At 41.4% G+C, this 16,218-nt stretch overlaps 2 protein-coding genes across 4 annotated transcripts; one reads left to right on the plus strand and one right to left on the minus strand.

Moving 5' to 3' along the window:
• The first annotated feature begins 72 nt into the window (after window positions 1-72).
• Window positions 73-7,079, plus strand: usb1 (U6 snRNA biogenesis 1). Of its 2 annotated transcripts, none has more exons than XM_029668284.2 (7): window positions 73-534; window positions 689-855; window positions 970-1,153; window positions 1,335-1,388; window positions 1,513-1,618; window positions 1,864-1,947; window positions 6,903-7,079. In XM_029668284.2, exons 1-7 carry the CDS (start codon window positions 386-388, stop codon window positions 7,005-7,007), a joined length of 849 nt encoding a protein of 282 aa, XP_029524144.1. In that variant the 5' UTR covers window positions 73-385; the 3' UTR covers window positions 7,008-7,079. The 2 variants fall into 2 exon arrangements, with proteins under 2 accessions (XP_029524144.1, XP_029524145.1); XM_029668285.1 differs by having other exon boundaries at window positions 442-534; window positions 670-855.
• Window positions 7,080-7,652: 573 nt separating this feature from the next.
• pla2g15 (phospholipase A2, group XV) lies at window positions 7,653-16,218 on the minus strand. Of its 2 annotated transcripts, XM_029668283.2 has the most exons (6): window positions 15,836-16,218; window positions 14,451-14,607; window positions 13,612-13,730; window positions 13,389-13,487; window positions 8,783-9,007; window positions 7,653-8,629 (listed from the first exon to the last, which is right to left on the minus strand). In XM_029668283.2, exons 1-6 carry the CDS (start codon window positions 15,984-15,986, stop codon window positions 8,118-8,120), a joined length of 1,263 nt encoding a protein of 420 aa, XP_029524143.1. In that variant the 5' UTR covers window positions 15,987-16,218; the 3' UTR covers window positions 7,653-8,117. The 2 variants fall into 2 exon arrangements, with proteins under 2 accessions (XP_029524143.1, XP_029524142.1); XM_029668282.1 differs by having other exon boundaries at window positions 7,653-9,007.

Genomic DNA, 16,218 nt, shown 5'->3' on the forward strand with positions numbered 1-16,218 from the left:
TTGCTATGCTATCTAGAAGATCATGCTGCTATAAAGGGAGGTTGTTTCAAATAATCACTTCTGACAAGACAATCATATTGAATTTGAAATACTCCACATAAGTAGCTAGTTAAATGATACTAACATTAAGTAAATTATGATTAAATATAGGCTACTGTCAAAATTAATTCTGTACGATATGTCACTGAATATGGAACCTATTTGAACGTTCTTGTTTCAGGGGGACATAAATTACCCACAACAACTGTGTTTTTCTCGGAAGAATATCGCAAGCCATTCGTTGGTCAACGTTTCTGTAACTTCACTGCACTTTAAAAAAAAAAATTGATTTTAGACACGAATCAAGAAACTTGATATAAGGATTGATGTATGAGCTTTACTTAGAATGTTAGTCAGTTATAGTAGCAGCTCTGAAGAGGAGACAGAACATTTACGATTAGGAGGGAATGTAACAAAAAGGAAGCAAAGTTGGCACAAAGATGACAACTCATTGAGGAAGAAGCACAAATCAGAAGAGCACACCCTCAATGCAAGGTAACTTCCTTTCCCAAATATTGTTTCAACTGTTCTCTATCGTCAGCTAGATAGCCTATGACATCTCCCAAACCAGTATGTCTCATTGTTATAAGTTGATTTGTTCCTTGATTGATATCTTTAATCAAATCGCAGTAAGTGTATCTTTGAATAGGGAGGAAGATGACTCCAAGTCGAGACTGCCTGTTCCTGGCAGTGTGCTGGACATGTTCACGGAGGAAGATGAGGACCCACTGACTGACGACAGCATGCAACATGGTGGACGGATTCGCTCCTTCAAACACGAGAGGGGAAACTGGGCCACTTGCGTGTACTTTCCATGTAAATGCCTTATCTTCAGAGCTGCATACACTCACATACACAAGGTTTTTGTCTTGAAGGATTGTTTGCTGTCGGTTTTAACATCCTGCCACTTCTTCTTATTTCCTTCCTTAGACATCCCAGAGGAAGGGTTCTTGGAGCTGCTTGATGAGATGACTGAAGTAGCAGCATCCCACAGCTTCTCCCTCACTCATACAGATGAGTTTCACCTCAGTTTATCTAAGACAGTGGTTCTGAGGCATCACTGGATCCAGCCTTTCATACAGTCCCTCAGAACAGGCTTGACACACAGCAGGAGGTCTGCTATTCTCAGTACACCCAGCTATTATGTTTAGTCCCTTTGTTTATGTGGAAGTGGAGTTACTATTCTCTGTTATATTTTGGTTAGAGGATGCATGTCACCAGAAGTACGCAGGCAGCAAACAAATACTATGCTAAATATTCTGGATGAGGTAAAATGATTATGATCTTGTTTATAGGTTCATTTGTTTGGCTGAGAAGCTGAAGGTCTACTCTAATGATGAGAGAACCAGGTACAGTAGGATCTCTTATCACGATCATTGACAGCATGAATGAAGAAGTGCATTCTAAAGTGCTTAGACTTATGGTTTATTTTGCAGCTAGTCTTATGGTCTAGTCTTCTGCTCTCCCCGACAGGATGTTCCTGGCTATGGAAGTCTCCACAGGACAGGCTCAGCTACTAGAGCTTGTGAAAGCAGTGGACAGCACTATGGAGGAGTTCAACCTTGACACTTTTTACAAGGTCTGAACACAAAACAATTTAGCGTATTGAAAATACACTATCGATTTCCAACCCATCACTGTTCTATCTCTCTCGCAATTCTTCTGACATCTCTCAAATATCTGTTAGGTTCATTGACATAGGATTTGGTCACTGCAGGAGCATGTTTCAGACACTAGTGGCACTGTTGAGCAAGGAATTGATAAACAAATAAACAGTATTGCATAAGATGAAGAGTGAATACTGAACTTTCACTTTTCTTCTAGAATCCTTCCTTCCATATAAGTCTGGCCTGGTGTGTTGGTGACTGCACTGAACACATTCGCAAAAAGTGTCTGCAGGAGTTGCAGGTATGACCTCTTCCTATATGTTTATTCTGTCCATATATCTGTTTAATTTGGTAATCTCATCAATTAATAACATCTATGGCTGTTTCCTCCACCTGTGGCTTTGAGAGGACTTGATAGATGCAAACCATGGGCTAACTTCGTCTAGTTTCTGCCATGTTGATCTCATCGGCTATCTAATCCTATCAGGGGAATGAAACAGCCCCAGTGTCTCACTCAGAGCCTAAAGCCTGGCCTGCGTTCAGTATGAAAAAATGTAATGCAACATTAAATTAAACTGCTGTTCTGAATGACAATTTGAGAAACGTAGAGGAGTTGGGTTGTGGGTTCAAAATACACCGCTGCCCTATAAATACACCGCTGCCCTATAAATACACCGCTGCCCTATAAATACACCGCTGCCCTATAAATACAGCTCCAACCCAGATGTGTTGGTCATTACTGAGACGTGGTTAAGAAAGAGTGTTTTGAACACTGTTAACCTTTCTGGTTATAACATTTTTTTGGCAAGACTGATCTTCCAAAGGTGGTGGTGTGGCAATTTTTTTACCAAGGATCACCTTCAGTGCTCGGTTGTCTCCACCAAGTCTGTCGCCAAACAATTTTGATTTGCTGGTTTTAAGCATTTGACTTTCAAATAGCTCTTTGTTGACTGTTGCTGGGTTTTATCGTCCACCATCAGCACCTGATCAGCAGTCTGAATTTGTCGTGCTAGGTGACCTAAACTGGGACATGCTTAAACCACCTGACCAAGTCCTAAGGCAATGGGATTCCGTAAATCTTTCCCAGATTATTACCAATCCCACAAGGTATGACTCCAAACACCCAGAAAAGTCTACTCTCCTTGACGTTATCCTCACAAATAATCCTGATAGGAATCAGTCTGGTGTTCTCTGTAATGACCTTAGTGATCACTGTTTTCCAGCCTGTGTTCGTAATGGCTGCTCAGTGAAACGACCTGTTCTGATTTGCTAAAAAAACTTGAATGAGCAAGGCTTCCTTCATGACCTGGCCTCTAAATTGGTATAGAATCAGCTTGATCCCGTCTGTGGAAGACACTTGGACTTTATTTTTTGATAGTTTCAGTGGTATTGTTAACAAACATGCCTCCGTAAAGAAAATGAGAATTAAAAACGGGTTCAGTTTCTCGTTCAACCATGATCTGGCAGAGTTACTCCACCTCAAGAATTCCATTTGGTGAAAGGCTCGGCACACGCATGCTCAGGCTGACTGGCTCTCGATCAGGCAAATGAGAAATAAGTGCTCTCAGGCTGTCCGGAAGGCCAAAGTTAGTTACTTTAAGGAGCAGTTCTCCCTCTATGGGTCTAACCCCAAGAAGTTCTGGAAAACGGCCATGCCTCCTTGCCCGTCCAACATTTCCTCATCTCCCAACCCTTCTAATGCGACTAGGCCGATGCTCCTCCTCTTTTATCCCCCGCTACAAAGTTTCTCCTTGCAGGCGGTCACTGAGTCCGAGGTGCTAAAGGAGCTCCTTAAACTTGACCCCCAAAAAACATCTGGTTCAGATAGTTTAGACCCTTTCTTCTTCAAGGTTGCTGCGCCTATCATCGCCAAACCTATCTCTGACCTTTCTAACCTGCCTCTCCTCTCTGGGGAGGTTCCTATTGCTTGGAAGGCAGCCACAGTGTGTCCTTTATTTAAAGAGGTAGTTCAAGCTGATCCTAACTGTTATAGGCCAATTTCTATTTAGCCCTGTTTATCAAAAGTGTTCAAAAAAACTTGTCAATAATCAACTGACTGGCTTTCTTGATGTCTATAGTATTCTCTCTGTTATGTAATCTGGTTTCTGCTTAGGTTATGGATGTGTCACTGCAACCTTACAGGTCCTAAATTATGTCACCCTTGATTCTAAGCAATGTTGTGCTGCTATTTTAATTGACTTGGCCAAAGCTTTTGATAAGGTAGACCATTCCATTCTTGTGAGCCAACTAAGGAGTATTGGTGTCTGAGGGGCCTTTGGCCTGGTTTGCTAACTACCTCTCTCAAAGAATGCAGCGTATAAAGACAGAACATCTGCTGTCTCAGCCACTGCCTGTCACCAAGGGAGTACGCCAAGGCTCGATCCTAGGCCCCATGCTCTTCTCAATTTACAACAACATCGCTCAGGCAGTAGGAAGCTCTCCCATCCATGTACAGTGCCTTGCAAAAGTATTCATCCTCCTTGGCATTTTTCCTATTTTGTTGCATTACAACCTGCAATTTAAATATTTTTTATTTCGATTTCATATAATGGACATACACAAAATAGTCAAAATCGGTGAAGTGAAAAAAAATCTGGAGAAAAATAATAATTGAAAAGTGATGCGTGCATATGTATTCACCCCCTTTGCTATGAAGCCCCTAAATAAGATATGGTGCAACCAGTTACCTTCAGAAGTCACATAATTAGTTAAAGTCCACCTGTGTGCAATCTGTGTCACATGATCTCAGTATATCTATACACCTGTTCTGAAAGGCCTCAGAATCTGCAACACCATTAAGCAAGGGGCACCACCAAGCAAGGGTCACCTTGAAAAGCAAGGGTCACCATGAAGACCAAGGAGCTCTCCAAACAGGTCAGGGACAAAGTTGTGGAGAAGTACAGATCAGGGTTGGATTATAAAAAAATATCAGAAACTTTGAACATCCCACGGAGCACCATTAAATCCATTATTAAAAAATTGAATTAATATGGCACCACAACAAACCTGCCAAGATTGGGCCGCCCACCAAACCTAATGGACCAGGCAAGGAGGGCATTAATCAGAGAGGCAACAAAGAGACCAAAGATATCCCTGAAGGAGCTGCAAAGCTCCACAGCAGAGATTGGAGTATCTGTCCATAGGACCACTTTAAGCCGTACACTCCACAGAGCTGGGCTTTACGGAAGAGTGACTAGAAAAAAATCCATTGCATAAAGAACAAAATAAGCAAACATGTTTGGTGTTCACCAAAAGGCATGTGGGAGACTCCCCAAACATATGGAAGAAGGTACTCTGGTCAGATGAGACAACATTTTTGCTTTTTGGCCATCAAGGAAAACGCAAACCCAACACCTCTCATCACCCCTATAATACCATCATGTTTTTCATCAGCAGGGACTGGGAAACTGGTCCAAATTGAAGGAATGATGGATGGCACTAAATACAGGGAATTCTTAAGGGAATCCTGTTTGTCTTCCAGAGATTTGACACTGGGACAGATGTTCACCTTCCAGCAGGACAATGACCCTAAGCATACTGCTAAAGCAACACCTGAGTGGTTTAAGGGAAAACATTTAAATGTGTTGGAATGGCCTAGTCAAAGCTCAGACCTCAATCCAATTGAGAATCTGTGGTATGACTTAAAGATTGTTGTACACCAGCGGAACCCATCCGACTTGAAGGAGCCGGAGCAGTTTTGCCTTGAAGAATGGGCAAAAATCCCAGTGGCTCGATGTGCCAAGCTTATAGAGACACACCAAGATATTTGCAGCTGCAAAAGTTGGCTCTACAAAGTATTGACTTTGAGGGGGTGAATAGTTATGCACGCTCAAGTTTTTTTTGTTGTCTTGTTTGTTTCACAAGAAAAAAGATTTTGCTTCTTCAAAGTGGTAGGCATGTTGTGTAAATCAAATGAAACAAACCCCCAAAACATATATTTTAATTCCAGGTTGTAAGGCAACAAAATAGGAAAAATGCCTAATGGGGTGAATACTTTTGCAAGCCACTGTATATGCAGATGATAGTCTTATTTATACTCAGCTGGCCCCTCCCCAGATTTTGTGTTAAACGCTCTACAACAAATCTTTCTCAGTGTCCAACAAGCTTTCTCTGTCCATATCCTTGTTCTGAACACCTCCCAAAATAAAGGTCATGTGGTTTGGTAAGAAGAATGCCCCTCTCCCCACCGGTGTGATTACTACCTCTGAGGGTTTAAAGCTTGAGGTAGTCACCTACAAGTACTTGGGAGTATGGCTAGATGGTACACTGTCCTTCTCTCAGCACATATCAAAGCTGCAGGCTAAGGTTAAATCTAGGCTTGGTTCCCTCTATTGTAATCGCTCCTTTTTCATCCCAGCTGCCAAGCTAACCCTGATTCAGATGACCATCCTACCCATGCTAGATTACAGAGACGTAATTTATAGATAGGCAGGTAAGGGTGCTCTAGAGCGGCTAAATGTTCTCTACCATTCGGCCATCAGATTTACCACCAATGCTCCTTTATAGGACACATCACTGCACTATATACTGCTCTGTAAACTGGATCTGTATATCCGTCGCAAGACTCACTTGTTGATGCTTATTTATAAAGCCCTCTTAGGCCTCACTCCCCCCTATCTGAGATATCTACTGCAGCCCTCTTCCACATACAAAACCCGTTCTGCCAGTCACATTCTGTTAAAGGTCCCCAAAGCACACAAATACCTGGGTCACTCCTCTTTTTAGTTCGCTACAGCTAGCGACTGGAACAAGCTGCAAAAAACACTCAAACTGGACAGTTATCTCCATCTCTTCATTCAAAGACTCAATCATGGACACTTACTGAAAGTTGTTGCTGCTTCGTGTGATGTATTGTTTTTGTGCTGTTGTCTTTGCCCAATGTTTGTACCATCTTTTGTGTTGCTAACATATGCTGCTGCCATGTGTTATCATGTGTTGCCATCTAAGGTCTCTTTATGTAGTGTTGTGGTGTCTCTTGTCATGATGTTTTGTCCTATTATTTTAAATCCAAGCCCCCGTAGGCAGTCGTTGTAAGTAAGAATTTGTTCTTAACTGACTTGCCTAGTTAAATAATAAATATGAAATACATCACTCATTGCTTCAAGCCACACCCACCAAACGGAGCAAACGTACCTCCGTGTCTGTTTAAGAATGTTGAACGTTTTGGGGAAATGTGTCATTCAGTACAAGCTGTTATGCCACGTAGTAAACACTCAATTTAACTGAATGCACCCATTGTGTTCTCTCGCCCATCAGGGTCTGGTCGACTCCCATGAGGATGGACCCTTTCTCTTGAGGCTGGATTGTCAAGAGCTGCGTTGTAAGGCTGGGAACAAGACCTTTTCCATTCCACTACACTGACAAAACCAGTTGTCATTCAGTCTGTAATGTTGGATACCTCAACAGTAAAATGTGAAAAGTATTTTTTTTAAATGAGTGAAAGGTTTTGATTCAATCTAGAAAACGGCAGTGATGCGATATTGATCAAGCAACTTCGAAGGTTGTGCACATCTTCGTACGTAGCATTTCTGCTACAGTTCCTGTATGACAAGACACTGACCCTAGACCTGAGATTAAGAGTATTTCAAATTCTTATTGACCTATGACACAGTTGTCAGCTAAAGCTTTAATCTGTTCCATTAATCTTCACAGCCCTTAATCCATTCTTTAAAAAGAGCTCGACTTGATGTGAACTAGTAGGATAGACCCGTTAAGCTTTTATTTAAGAGAGGATGGAATAATCCAAAAATTATAATCCAGACGATAAAATGCAATGACTAGAATTGATTAATACAGAAACCCTGATTAAGTGTTGCATGTTGATTATGATAGATGTGTTAAGACGAGGGAAAGAGGTAGTTTGTTTTTGCCAGACTCTAGGCGCTCTGCAGGCACGCTCCACAGCAGATGTGAGAAGAGACTAGGGAAGAGGAACCTATGATGAGGCTAATATTGAGTGTCATCCCTTCTTACTTTAATAACAAAAAGCTCACACAGAAGGCTGGCTTAATGCAATGTTTAACATTATATTTTACTTAATCGTCACAACACACATCATGATAGTTCCAGCAATATATTGTTCAAGTCCAACCATAGCGCAATGGCATAGTTACAATCAAGGTGATCAGACCACGTCTTCCTGTCCTGTAAGCAATCCAGCCTTGACAACAAGACCCTGGTTTTATTAATTCATCACAGCTTACTGCTGCTAATCTGAGTTAATTGGGAAAGACCTTTACAAATATTATCAATTAACATAGTACAAATTTGGAAAAACAGCAAATGTCTGAGGGGATAATTAAAAATAAAATAGGATAAAACATTCAGTGCCGTCATCAATTCCTCCTCAGGCTCTGAGACCGTCATGTGTCCAAATGCCTATCAGTTCTCTCTTTGTACTATCCCCGTTCTTTATCTTTGAATTTGTCACTTAAGACAGCAAGACGAGGGGCAGTAGTTGGTTAAGGTTGCTCAAGGGCCAAAGAGCACAGTCTTGATGTAGGTTACTGTGGTAAAGTTGCGCAACATGGCCACATGCTCATTCCCCTCCAGTTCAAACATATGGACAGGCTGTGTCTGGTGGCCTATCCAACGCTTGCACTGGGTGGCACTCAGCAGGTTGACCGTCCCATCCCCATCTCCGAGAATCAGTGTGGGGTCTGTATCAGGAAAGATAGTGTAGAGAAAACCCTCTGCTGTGGGCACTCCACTGCCATAAAGACAGTGTATGGCCACCCCAGGGGGCTCCAGTGCACTGACCAGTGGTTCAGTGTCTTGACGCATCTCCCAGCCATCTTCAAAGTCGATATCCTTGAAGAAGCGTTGGTAGTCCTTCACTGTGTAGTTGGTGGTGGGTGTTTGGATTAGCACCTTGTCAGCAGGCCAGGAATGTGGGTATGGGAACAGCCATGTGGTTGAGACCGCAGTGCGCTGCTGTGAGCGGATCTCTAGTGAACTGATGACTGGGATGCGGTTATTATCACCTGCAAGGAAAGAGACATTATAATCCAATGCAATAGTGTAGATATAAAATACGTGGTTGCTAAACATTAAATAGTATGCAGCCCACGGTAACTTTACTATTGTGGTTCTGACACCTATGTAATTCATGCAGAAAATCATATGCAAACGCTTACCAGAAGCCACAACTCTTAGGGTTTTAGCCACACCAGCCCAAGGTGCACCCAGGGACACAAAGGCCTTGATGTAGCGATCCTTCCAGGCCTGGGGCTGATGGTTCAGGAAATACAGGGTGTACATGTTCCCCATGCTGTGGGCTATCAGGACAACCGGACCCCTAGCCTTCACGGCCATCTCCTCAATCATATGTTGCAGTCTCAAAAAGTAGGCTTTGTTCTCATCTGTTAAAAATGGGGGAAAACATGCATGAGACTGATCATTCCAAACTACTGCAATTAAATATTGTTATTAGAAGAAAAATATAAAATGCAACGTGTAATGTGTTGGTTCCATGTTTCATGAGCTGAAATAAAAGATCACAGAAATGTTCCATATGCACAAAAAGCTTATTTCTCTCATTTGTGCACAAATTTGTTTACATCCCTGTTAGTGAGCATTTATCATTTGCCAAGATAATCCATCCACCTGACAGGTGTGGTATAACAAGAAACTGATTAAACAGCATGATCATTAAACAGGTGCACCTTCTGCTGGGGACAATAAAAGGCCACTCAAACGTTTTGAGGGAGTGTGCAATTGGCATGACTGCAGGAATGTCCACCAGAGCTGTTGCCAGAGAATTTCATGTTAATTTCTCTACCATAAGTCGCCTCCAACGTTATTTTAGAGAATTTTGCAATATGTCCAACCGGCCACACAACCGCAGACCACAAATAACCAAGCCCGCCCAGGACCTCTACATCTGGCTTCTTTACCTGTGGGATCATCTGAGACAAGCCACCTGGACAGCTGATGAAACTGAAGACTGTCTGTCTGTAATTAAAGCCCTTCTGTAGGGAAAAATTGGCTGGGCCTGGCTCCCCAGTGGGTAGGCTTTGCTCTGAAATGGGTGAGCCTATGGCCTCCCAGGCCCGCCCATGGCTGTGCCCCTGCCCAGTCATATGAAATCCATAGATTAGGGCCTAATTAATTGATTTCAATTGACTAATTTCCTTATATGAACTGTAACTCAGTAAAGTCATGGGAAAATTGTTGCATTTATATTTTTGTTCAGTATAGATTCAATACACTAAAAAGGTCTTAACACCCATCTTTCCCTTTCCTCTTAAATGTCGCTCATAATGACTGGACCGAAGTCAGGTAATAAATCTTACAATAGAAGGCTAAAAACAACCTGACAACGAAGACTATCAACCTATAGCCGAAGTCCGCGCCCCGCAAAAATCGAATTAGTGTAATGATAAAAAATATGTCTGTTTTAAGCTACAGATGTCAGCCTAACGCATCTGCAATGGAAGAGCTACAGCAGTGTTTGTTAGACCAGATCCCCAAAAATATATGTAGTGTCCGAACAGGTTTTGGGTACAAACTAACATGACCACTCTTATGGCAAGATGATTCACGAACATGTACTCTTTTTTGCTCTACAACCCTTACAAGTGCTGTAATGTACCGGGCCAAACCATTTTTATATACAGTACCAGTCAAAAGTTTGGACACCTACTCATTCAAGGGTTTCTTTATTTGTACTACTTTCTACATTGTAGAATTGTGAAAACTGAAATAACACATATGGAATCATGTAGTAAACCCCCCCCCCCCAAAAAGTGTCTAAATATAATTTATATTCTTCAAAGTAGCCACCCTTTGGCCTTCGACAGCTTTGCACACTATTGGTATTCTCTCAACCAGCTTCATGAGGTAGTCACCTGGAATGCATTTCAATTAACAGGTATGCCCTGTTAAGTTCATTTGTGGAATTTCTTAAAACCTTTAGTGATTCCCCATCCCGCGTGCGGGAGCGTAATCATCGACTGACACTAATTAGCATAACCCAACGGACATAAATATTCCTAGAAAATATTCCTATTCATGAAAATCACAAATGAAATATATTGAGACACAGCTTAGCCTTTTGTTAATCACCCTATCATCTCAGATTTTCAAAATATGCTTTACAGCAAAAGCTAGACAAGCATTTGTGTAAATTTATCGATAGTCTAGCATAGCATTTTGTCCAGCTAGCAGCAGGTTACTTGGTCACGGAAATCAGAAAAGCAATCAAATTAAATTGTTTACCTTTGATGAGCTTCGGATGTTTTCACTCACGAGACTCCCAGTTAGATAGCCAATGTTCCTTTTTTCCAAAAATATTATTTTTGTAGGCGAAATAGCTCCATTTGTTCTTCACATTTGGCTGAGAAATCACCCCGGAAATTGCAGTCACAAAAAAACGCAGAAAAATATTCAAAATTAGCTCCATAATAGCGACAGAAACATGGCAAACGTTGTTTATAATCAAGCCTCAAGGTGCTTTTCAAATATCTATTCGATAATATATCCACCGGGACAATTGGTTTTTCAGTAGGGCCGATTGGAATAATGGCTACCTCTGTATTTTACGCGAGAATCACTCTGGGAGCCATCAGGTGACCAGTTGCGCAATGCAGCAGCTTACGGGTATTCTTCAACATAAATGCGTAAAAGTACGTCACAATGCTGTAGACACCTTAGGGAATACGGAGAAAAAGTAATCTGGTTGATAGCCCATTCACTGCTCAATAGGGACGCATTGGAACGCAGTCACTTCCGGATTGGATTTTTCTCAGGCTTTCGCCTGCAATATCAGTTCTGTTATACTCATAGACAATATTTTTACAGTTTTGGAAACTTTAGAGTTTTCTATCCTAAGCTGTCAATTATATGCATATTCTAGCATCTTGTCCTGACAAAATATCCCGTTTACTACGGGAACGTTATTTTTCCAAAAATGAATACTGCCCCCTAGTCACGAAAGGTTTTAACTTAATGTGTTTGAGCCAATCAGGTGAGTTGTGACAAGGGAGGGTTTTCTAATGATCAATTAACCTTTTAAAATGATATATTTGGATTAGTTAACACAATGTGTCATTGGAACAGAGTGATGGTTGCTGATGGGCCTCTGTACACCTATGTAGATATTCCATTAAAAGAATGCATTTTCCAGCTACAAAAGTAATTTACAACATTAATGTCTACACTGTACTTCTGATCAATTTGATGTTATTTTAATGGGACAAAAATATATATCATTCTAGGTGACCCCAAACTTTTGAACGGAAGCGTGTGTATAATATATATTTTATTCCTACAGGGGTCCTATAATTCAAAATAAAATAGCTAAATGATCCTTGGTATGACCGTCTTAAAACAATTCCATATGTTAGCTTAGTAGAAACCCAGCCCCGGACCCTTAGACTCTAGTCTAGGGCATTTAACTCTTACAACTTCTTCTGGATAGGCGTCCCGTCAACAGGACAGTTGTAAATCATGCAGCGCCTTGTCACAATCGCAGATTTTATAGAAACAACAAATGTTTTCACTGCGATAGGTTTGATAAATTCACCTCTGAAGGTGAAATGTGTACTTACATTCTGAAATCTTGCTCTAATTTTTCATCCAAAGGGTCCCAGAGATAACACAAAGTGTCGTTTTGTCAGATAAAATCATTTTTCATATCCTAAAAAGGTCCATATAGCATGCACAATCGATTTTGCATTTCCACTTGTTCAATTTGCAAAGAATCTGTGATAATCTAACCCTAAACATTGTTTCAACCAGTCAAATCATGTTCGTATTTATTCCTCAGAGATCTTAGAACATAAACCAGACTTCACTATATCATTAGGGGTGTAGTATATCCTAAGGACACCAAATTTGGTCAGAGAGCGACGCCTTCATGGCACGCCGATGACTCGAGCGGTCTTCATTTGATCGACTAACTTTGTTAAATTAGCACCAATCGGGGTCAAACAAAGTTAGCTAGATAGCCAATGAGCTTGGCTTTACGAGAGTATCTGGAAACCCTGTGTCTGTGGCAAAATGTAGCTGCTAACCTTGTGCGACAGCAAGCCTTTCCTTTTGGACAAAAATTAAGAATATGGAGAGTTGTGAAAACTGGGTGTTTTGCAATTGTTGAACTTTTAATATGGCTACTAATACTGGAAAAGCTCAATCAAAGCACATACACTGCTGCCATCTTATGGACACCATCGGAATTACAACCAGAGAGTGATGGCTAGAACTGTGACCTTTCTGTTGCATTTCAAAGATGGTGGTAGAAAAAAAAAATCCTTTGCATTTCCTTCTACCCAGATCTGTTGTTATATTCTCCTACATTTCCATAAACATCAAAATGTTTCCTTTCAAATGGTACCAAGAATATGCATATCCTTGCTTCAGGGCCTGAGCTACAGGCAGTTAGATTTGGGTATGTCATTTTAGGCAAAAATTGAAAAAGGGGGCTATCCCTATAACCTACAAGATCCAGAGCCTGCTGGTTCTCTGTTCTACCTGATAACTAATTTCACCCACCTGTTGTCCCAGGTCTAAATGAGTCCCTGATTAGAGGGGACCAATGAAAAAAAGCAGTGGGACTGGCTTCGAGGTCCAGAGTTGAGTTTGAGAGTTCTAGGGGGTGTCAATAACATTGCTAGCTCCTTGCAAGGACATACAATCCATCCAAAGACCAAGCTCTGTTCATCAGACCACAAATGTTTCTTTGACAGACATGCATCTACATTTAAAATGTGTGTGCAAGAGAATGAAAAGAGACTGATTTACTTGGAGCTTTACGCCAGTCATACGGAGCTCCTCGAACATCGTCATCTCTGGTGTATCCCCACTCCACCAGTGCCTGCACTATGTTGAAGAAATACACACCTGCAACAAAAACAATAGTAGCTCACTTAAGCCCACACACAAGCAAAGACTGACATATTCGCACACTATTAGGGAGACTGTTGAATAGATACTTTAGGCACGCTAGGGTGATGGGTCCACTCACCAACATCGCCCTTGCTAGGGTCAAGGTATTCCAGAGGGAAGGTCTGTCCAAAGCCAGGCACTCTGACATCTACCCCCGGAGGTGCTTCTGTCTGCCTTGTTGTACGGTTATAAATCAGTCTAATGCAGACAGACATCCAAGAATATTAGAAAAGTTCAAGATGGACTCAGCGATATGATGTGGATGCAGGAAAAACAGCATAGTGGGTCAATTTCCAAAACTACTAAGAGCGTTGACGCGCAAGGCTCAACTTCTCTGCTGTTTTTAGTCCCGTGGCTAGCGTGCTGTAATAGCATGAAGCAAACCCTTGCACAGGCACAGATACTGTGAGAGCAAAGGGTTGCATCTCACTCAATATCTGCGGTGTTGCTCATGGCAGTCATTTAGCTGAGTCTACCTTTAATTACAATGACATTACAGTTTACAATATAAGTATTGTGAAGATGATATGGGATAGAATTGGAAACTTTCACTTCTTCCCTTAATTCATGAGCTGTTCCTGGAATAAAGCCACAGCAAAATGACATGTAGTTAACTATACGCTCTGAGACCGACTAATTGTTGAAAACATATTGATTACAAAGGGGATTCAAAGGTCAGAAGATAACCTATTCAACCTAGGCTACAGAAAAACAGATCTCTAGAAAAACAGATCCCTCTCTCTCATGCCTACCCAGCCAGCTACGTAATAGTATTACAATTATTTTATTATTAATGTCAAGTTGCCAGTAGAGATGCTGACAGTAGCTTTATACAGAGCTCATACTAAATCAGATACCCCCAACCCCTCCTGGCACCAATCACCCTATTTTCCACCTCACATAACACTAAGCACTGACCTTATGTTGTCAATCCAGCAGTCAATGGCCACCGGCACCATCAGTTCCAGGTTGAGCCATAATGTGAAGTAGGCTTCAGTCTTTTTGTAGCAGATGTAGTGAACCACGCTGGGCTTGTCCAGCTTGGCCTCCAGCTGGTTCCCCAGGTCCCCAGGAACTGTGGGACAAGACAATATGATGAGGATGGCCAGTCAAAGACATTATCAATTTAGAGTGTGATAAAGGTGATCAGTTTCCATTTATTAGCCCAATGTACTAGAAAAACCAGTGTACCTCCCATCTTTTCCTGCCAGCCCCCCCACCCCCCATTAAACCCCATTTCTTGAACTATTTGAAACAAACTCATGGTTGGGGGGGGGGGGGGGGGGTAATGTAGAGATTAGTGGTCAATCACTGAAAACCTGCCAGATTAAAATTTCAACATGTGAGTCTGTGATTACATACAACCCGTTGTGACCCTGAGCCAACCACAAGTTAAACGCTGAAACCAGAAAGGAAACCCTAGGGCAGCATTTCCCAAACTCAGTCCTTGGGACCCCAAGAGGTGCACGTTTTGGTTTATGCCCCATTACTACACAGCTGATTAAAACAATCAAAGCTTGATGATTTGTATCAGCTGTGCAGTGCTAGGGCAAAAACCCGAAACGTGAACAGATTTTGAGAAACACTGACCTAGGGAAAACTTTACTGACTGCTATCACATGCATGTAGACTTACAAATACTGCTAGGGTACCGTTAAATTTTGTAACTTGCCAAACTCTAGATATGGCAGTGAGACAACCTTTGTTGAAACATACAAATCATACTACTAATTTCTAGGCTGCTATAATTATTTTCATGATTAACTGTATAACTGAGTATAATTAAAAAAGGTGATAGGACTGATCATTTTCTGTTCTCAATGACAGAAAAAAGAATTACTACAATGTGGTTACATTTCTGTTACATAGTAATAGCAGCTAGATAGACCAGTCGCTAGAGACATTGTAGCGCATGGGAAACAAAATGTCCAAGTCAAATTAAGTTCCATTTCAAACAATTGGAGACAGATGCTACATTGTAATGTTGGAGACAACAATGTAGCCTTATTAAGCATGCATCGACCAACAACAGTTTAGTTGATTTGTATATTAGCTCGTTTTTTTACCCCCTTTATGTAATGAAATAATACAGGGTTCAACTCGAGATCATCTAAATATATATATATATATATATTGAGAAACATGATGCATGAGTTTCTTTTTTTTGGACGCACGAGTTTATCCTAACTAGCCTTGTTCGCTGTCTGACCATCTGTTTCACAATTAATGAACAACTGAAAATAGAAGAGCTAGCTAGCTAGCTAGCTAACGTTTTACATCAAGGATAAACAATGACCACTTACTTAGAACTACTGGAGGTTTTTCAGATCGACATGCATTGCCCGGGAGACATTTCTCAAATGTTCTGCCTTTGATGTATGGTACCAACATCAACAACAAACACAGCTGGAAGAGCGCTGGGCTAGTCAACCCACAGGATACCATTTCTCCCATTCACTTCCCAACCTGGAAAAGTTGGCTTGAGATTCGCTATTCGCCAGCCATTCGGACCTCCAAACTTCAATAGCTGGCGAACGATTTGAGCTACACACCTCAGATTGGTCTCTTTTGTGAAGGACAAAGGGTTTACATTGCACAAGTCTTATTTTCCCGATTCTGACCCGAGTTAAGTAATCACATGGCAATTGTGGAGACAGCCTGGCACCCCGTCAATGCAACTAGTTAG

This window comes from Oncorhynchus nerka, linkage group LG9a, assembly GCF_034236695.1.
Source record: "Oncorhynchus nerka isolate Pitt River linkage group LG9a, Oner_Uvic_2.0, whole genome shotgun sequence".
NCBI classification, from domain to species: domain Eukaryota; kingdom Metazoa; phylum Chordata; class Actinopteri; order Salmoniformes; family Salmonidae; genus Oncorhynchus; species Oncorhynchus nerka.

Excerpts from the sequence above, each read along its gene's own strand:
- pla2g15 (XM_029668282.1), bottom strand. The coding sequence starts at position 15,986 with ATGGGAGAAATGGTATCCTGTGGGTTGACTAGCCCAGCGCTCTTCCAG. Across the intron at positions 13,731-14,450 it reads TGCTGGATTGACAACATAAG|ACTGATTTATAACCGTACAA; the intron begins GTCAGTGCTTAG and ends TGTCTGCATTAG. Across the intron at positions 13,488-13,611 it reads CCCTAGCAAGGGCGATGTTG|GTGTGTATTTCTTCAACATA; the intron begins GTGAGTGGACCC and ends TTTTTGTTGCAG.
- usb1 (XM_029668284.2), top strand. The coding sequence starts at position 386 with ATGTTAGTCAGTTATAGTAGCAGCTCTGAAGAGGAGACAGAACATTTA. Across the intron at positions 856-969 it reads CACTTGCGTGTACTTTCCAT|ACATCCCAGAGGAAGGGTTC; the intron begins GTAAATGCCTTA and ends TTCCTTCCTTAG. Across the intron at positions 1,948-6,902 it reads AGTGTCTGCAGGAGTTGCAG|GGTCTGGTCGACTCCCATGA; the intron begins GTATGACCTCTT and ends CTCGCCCATCAG.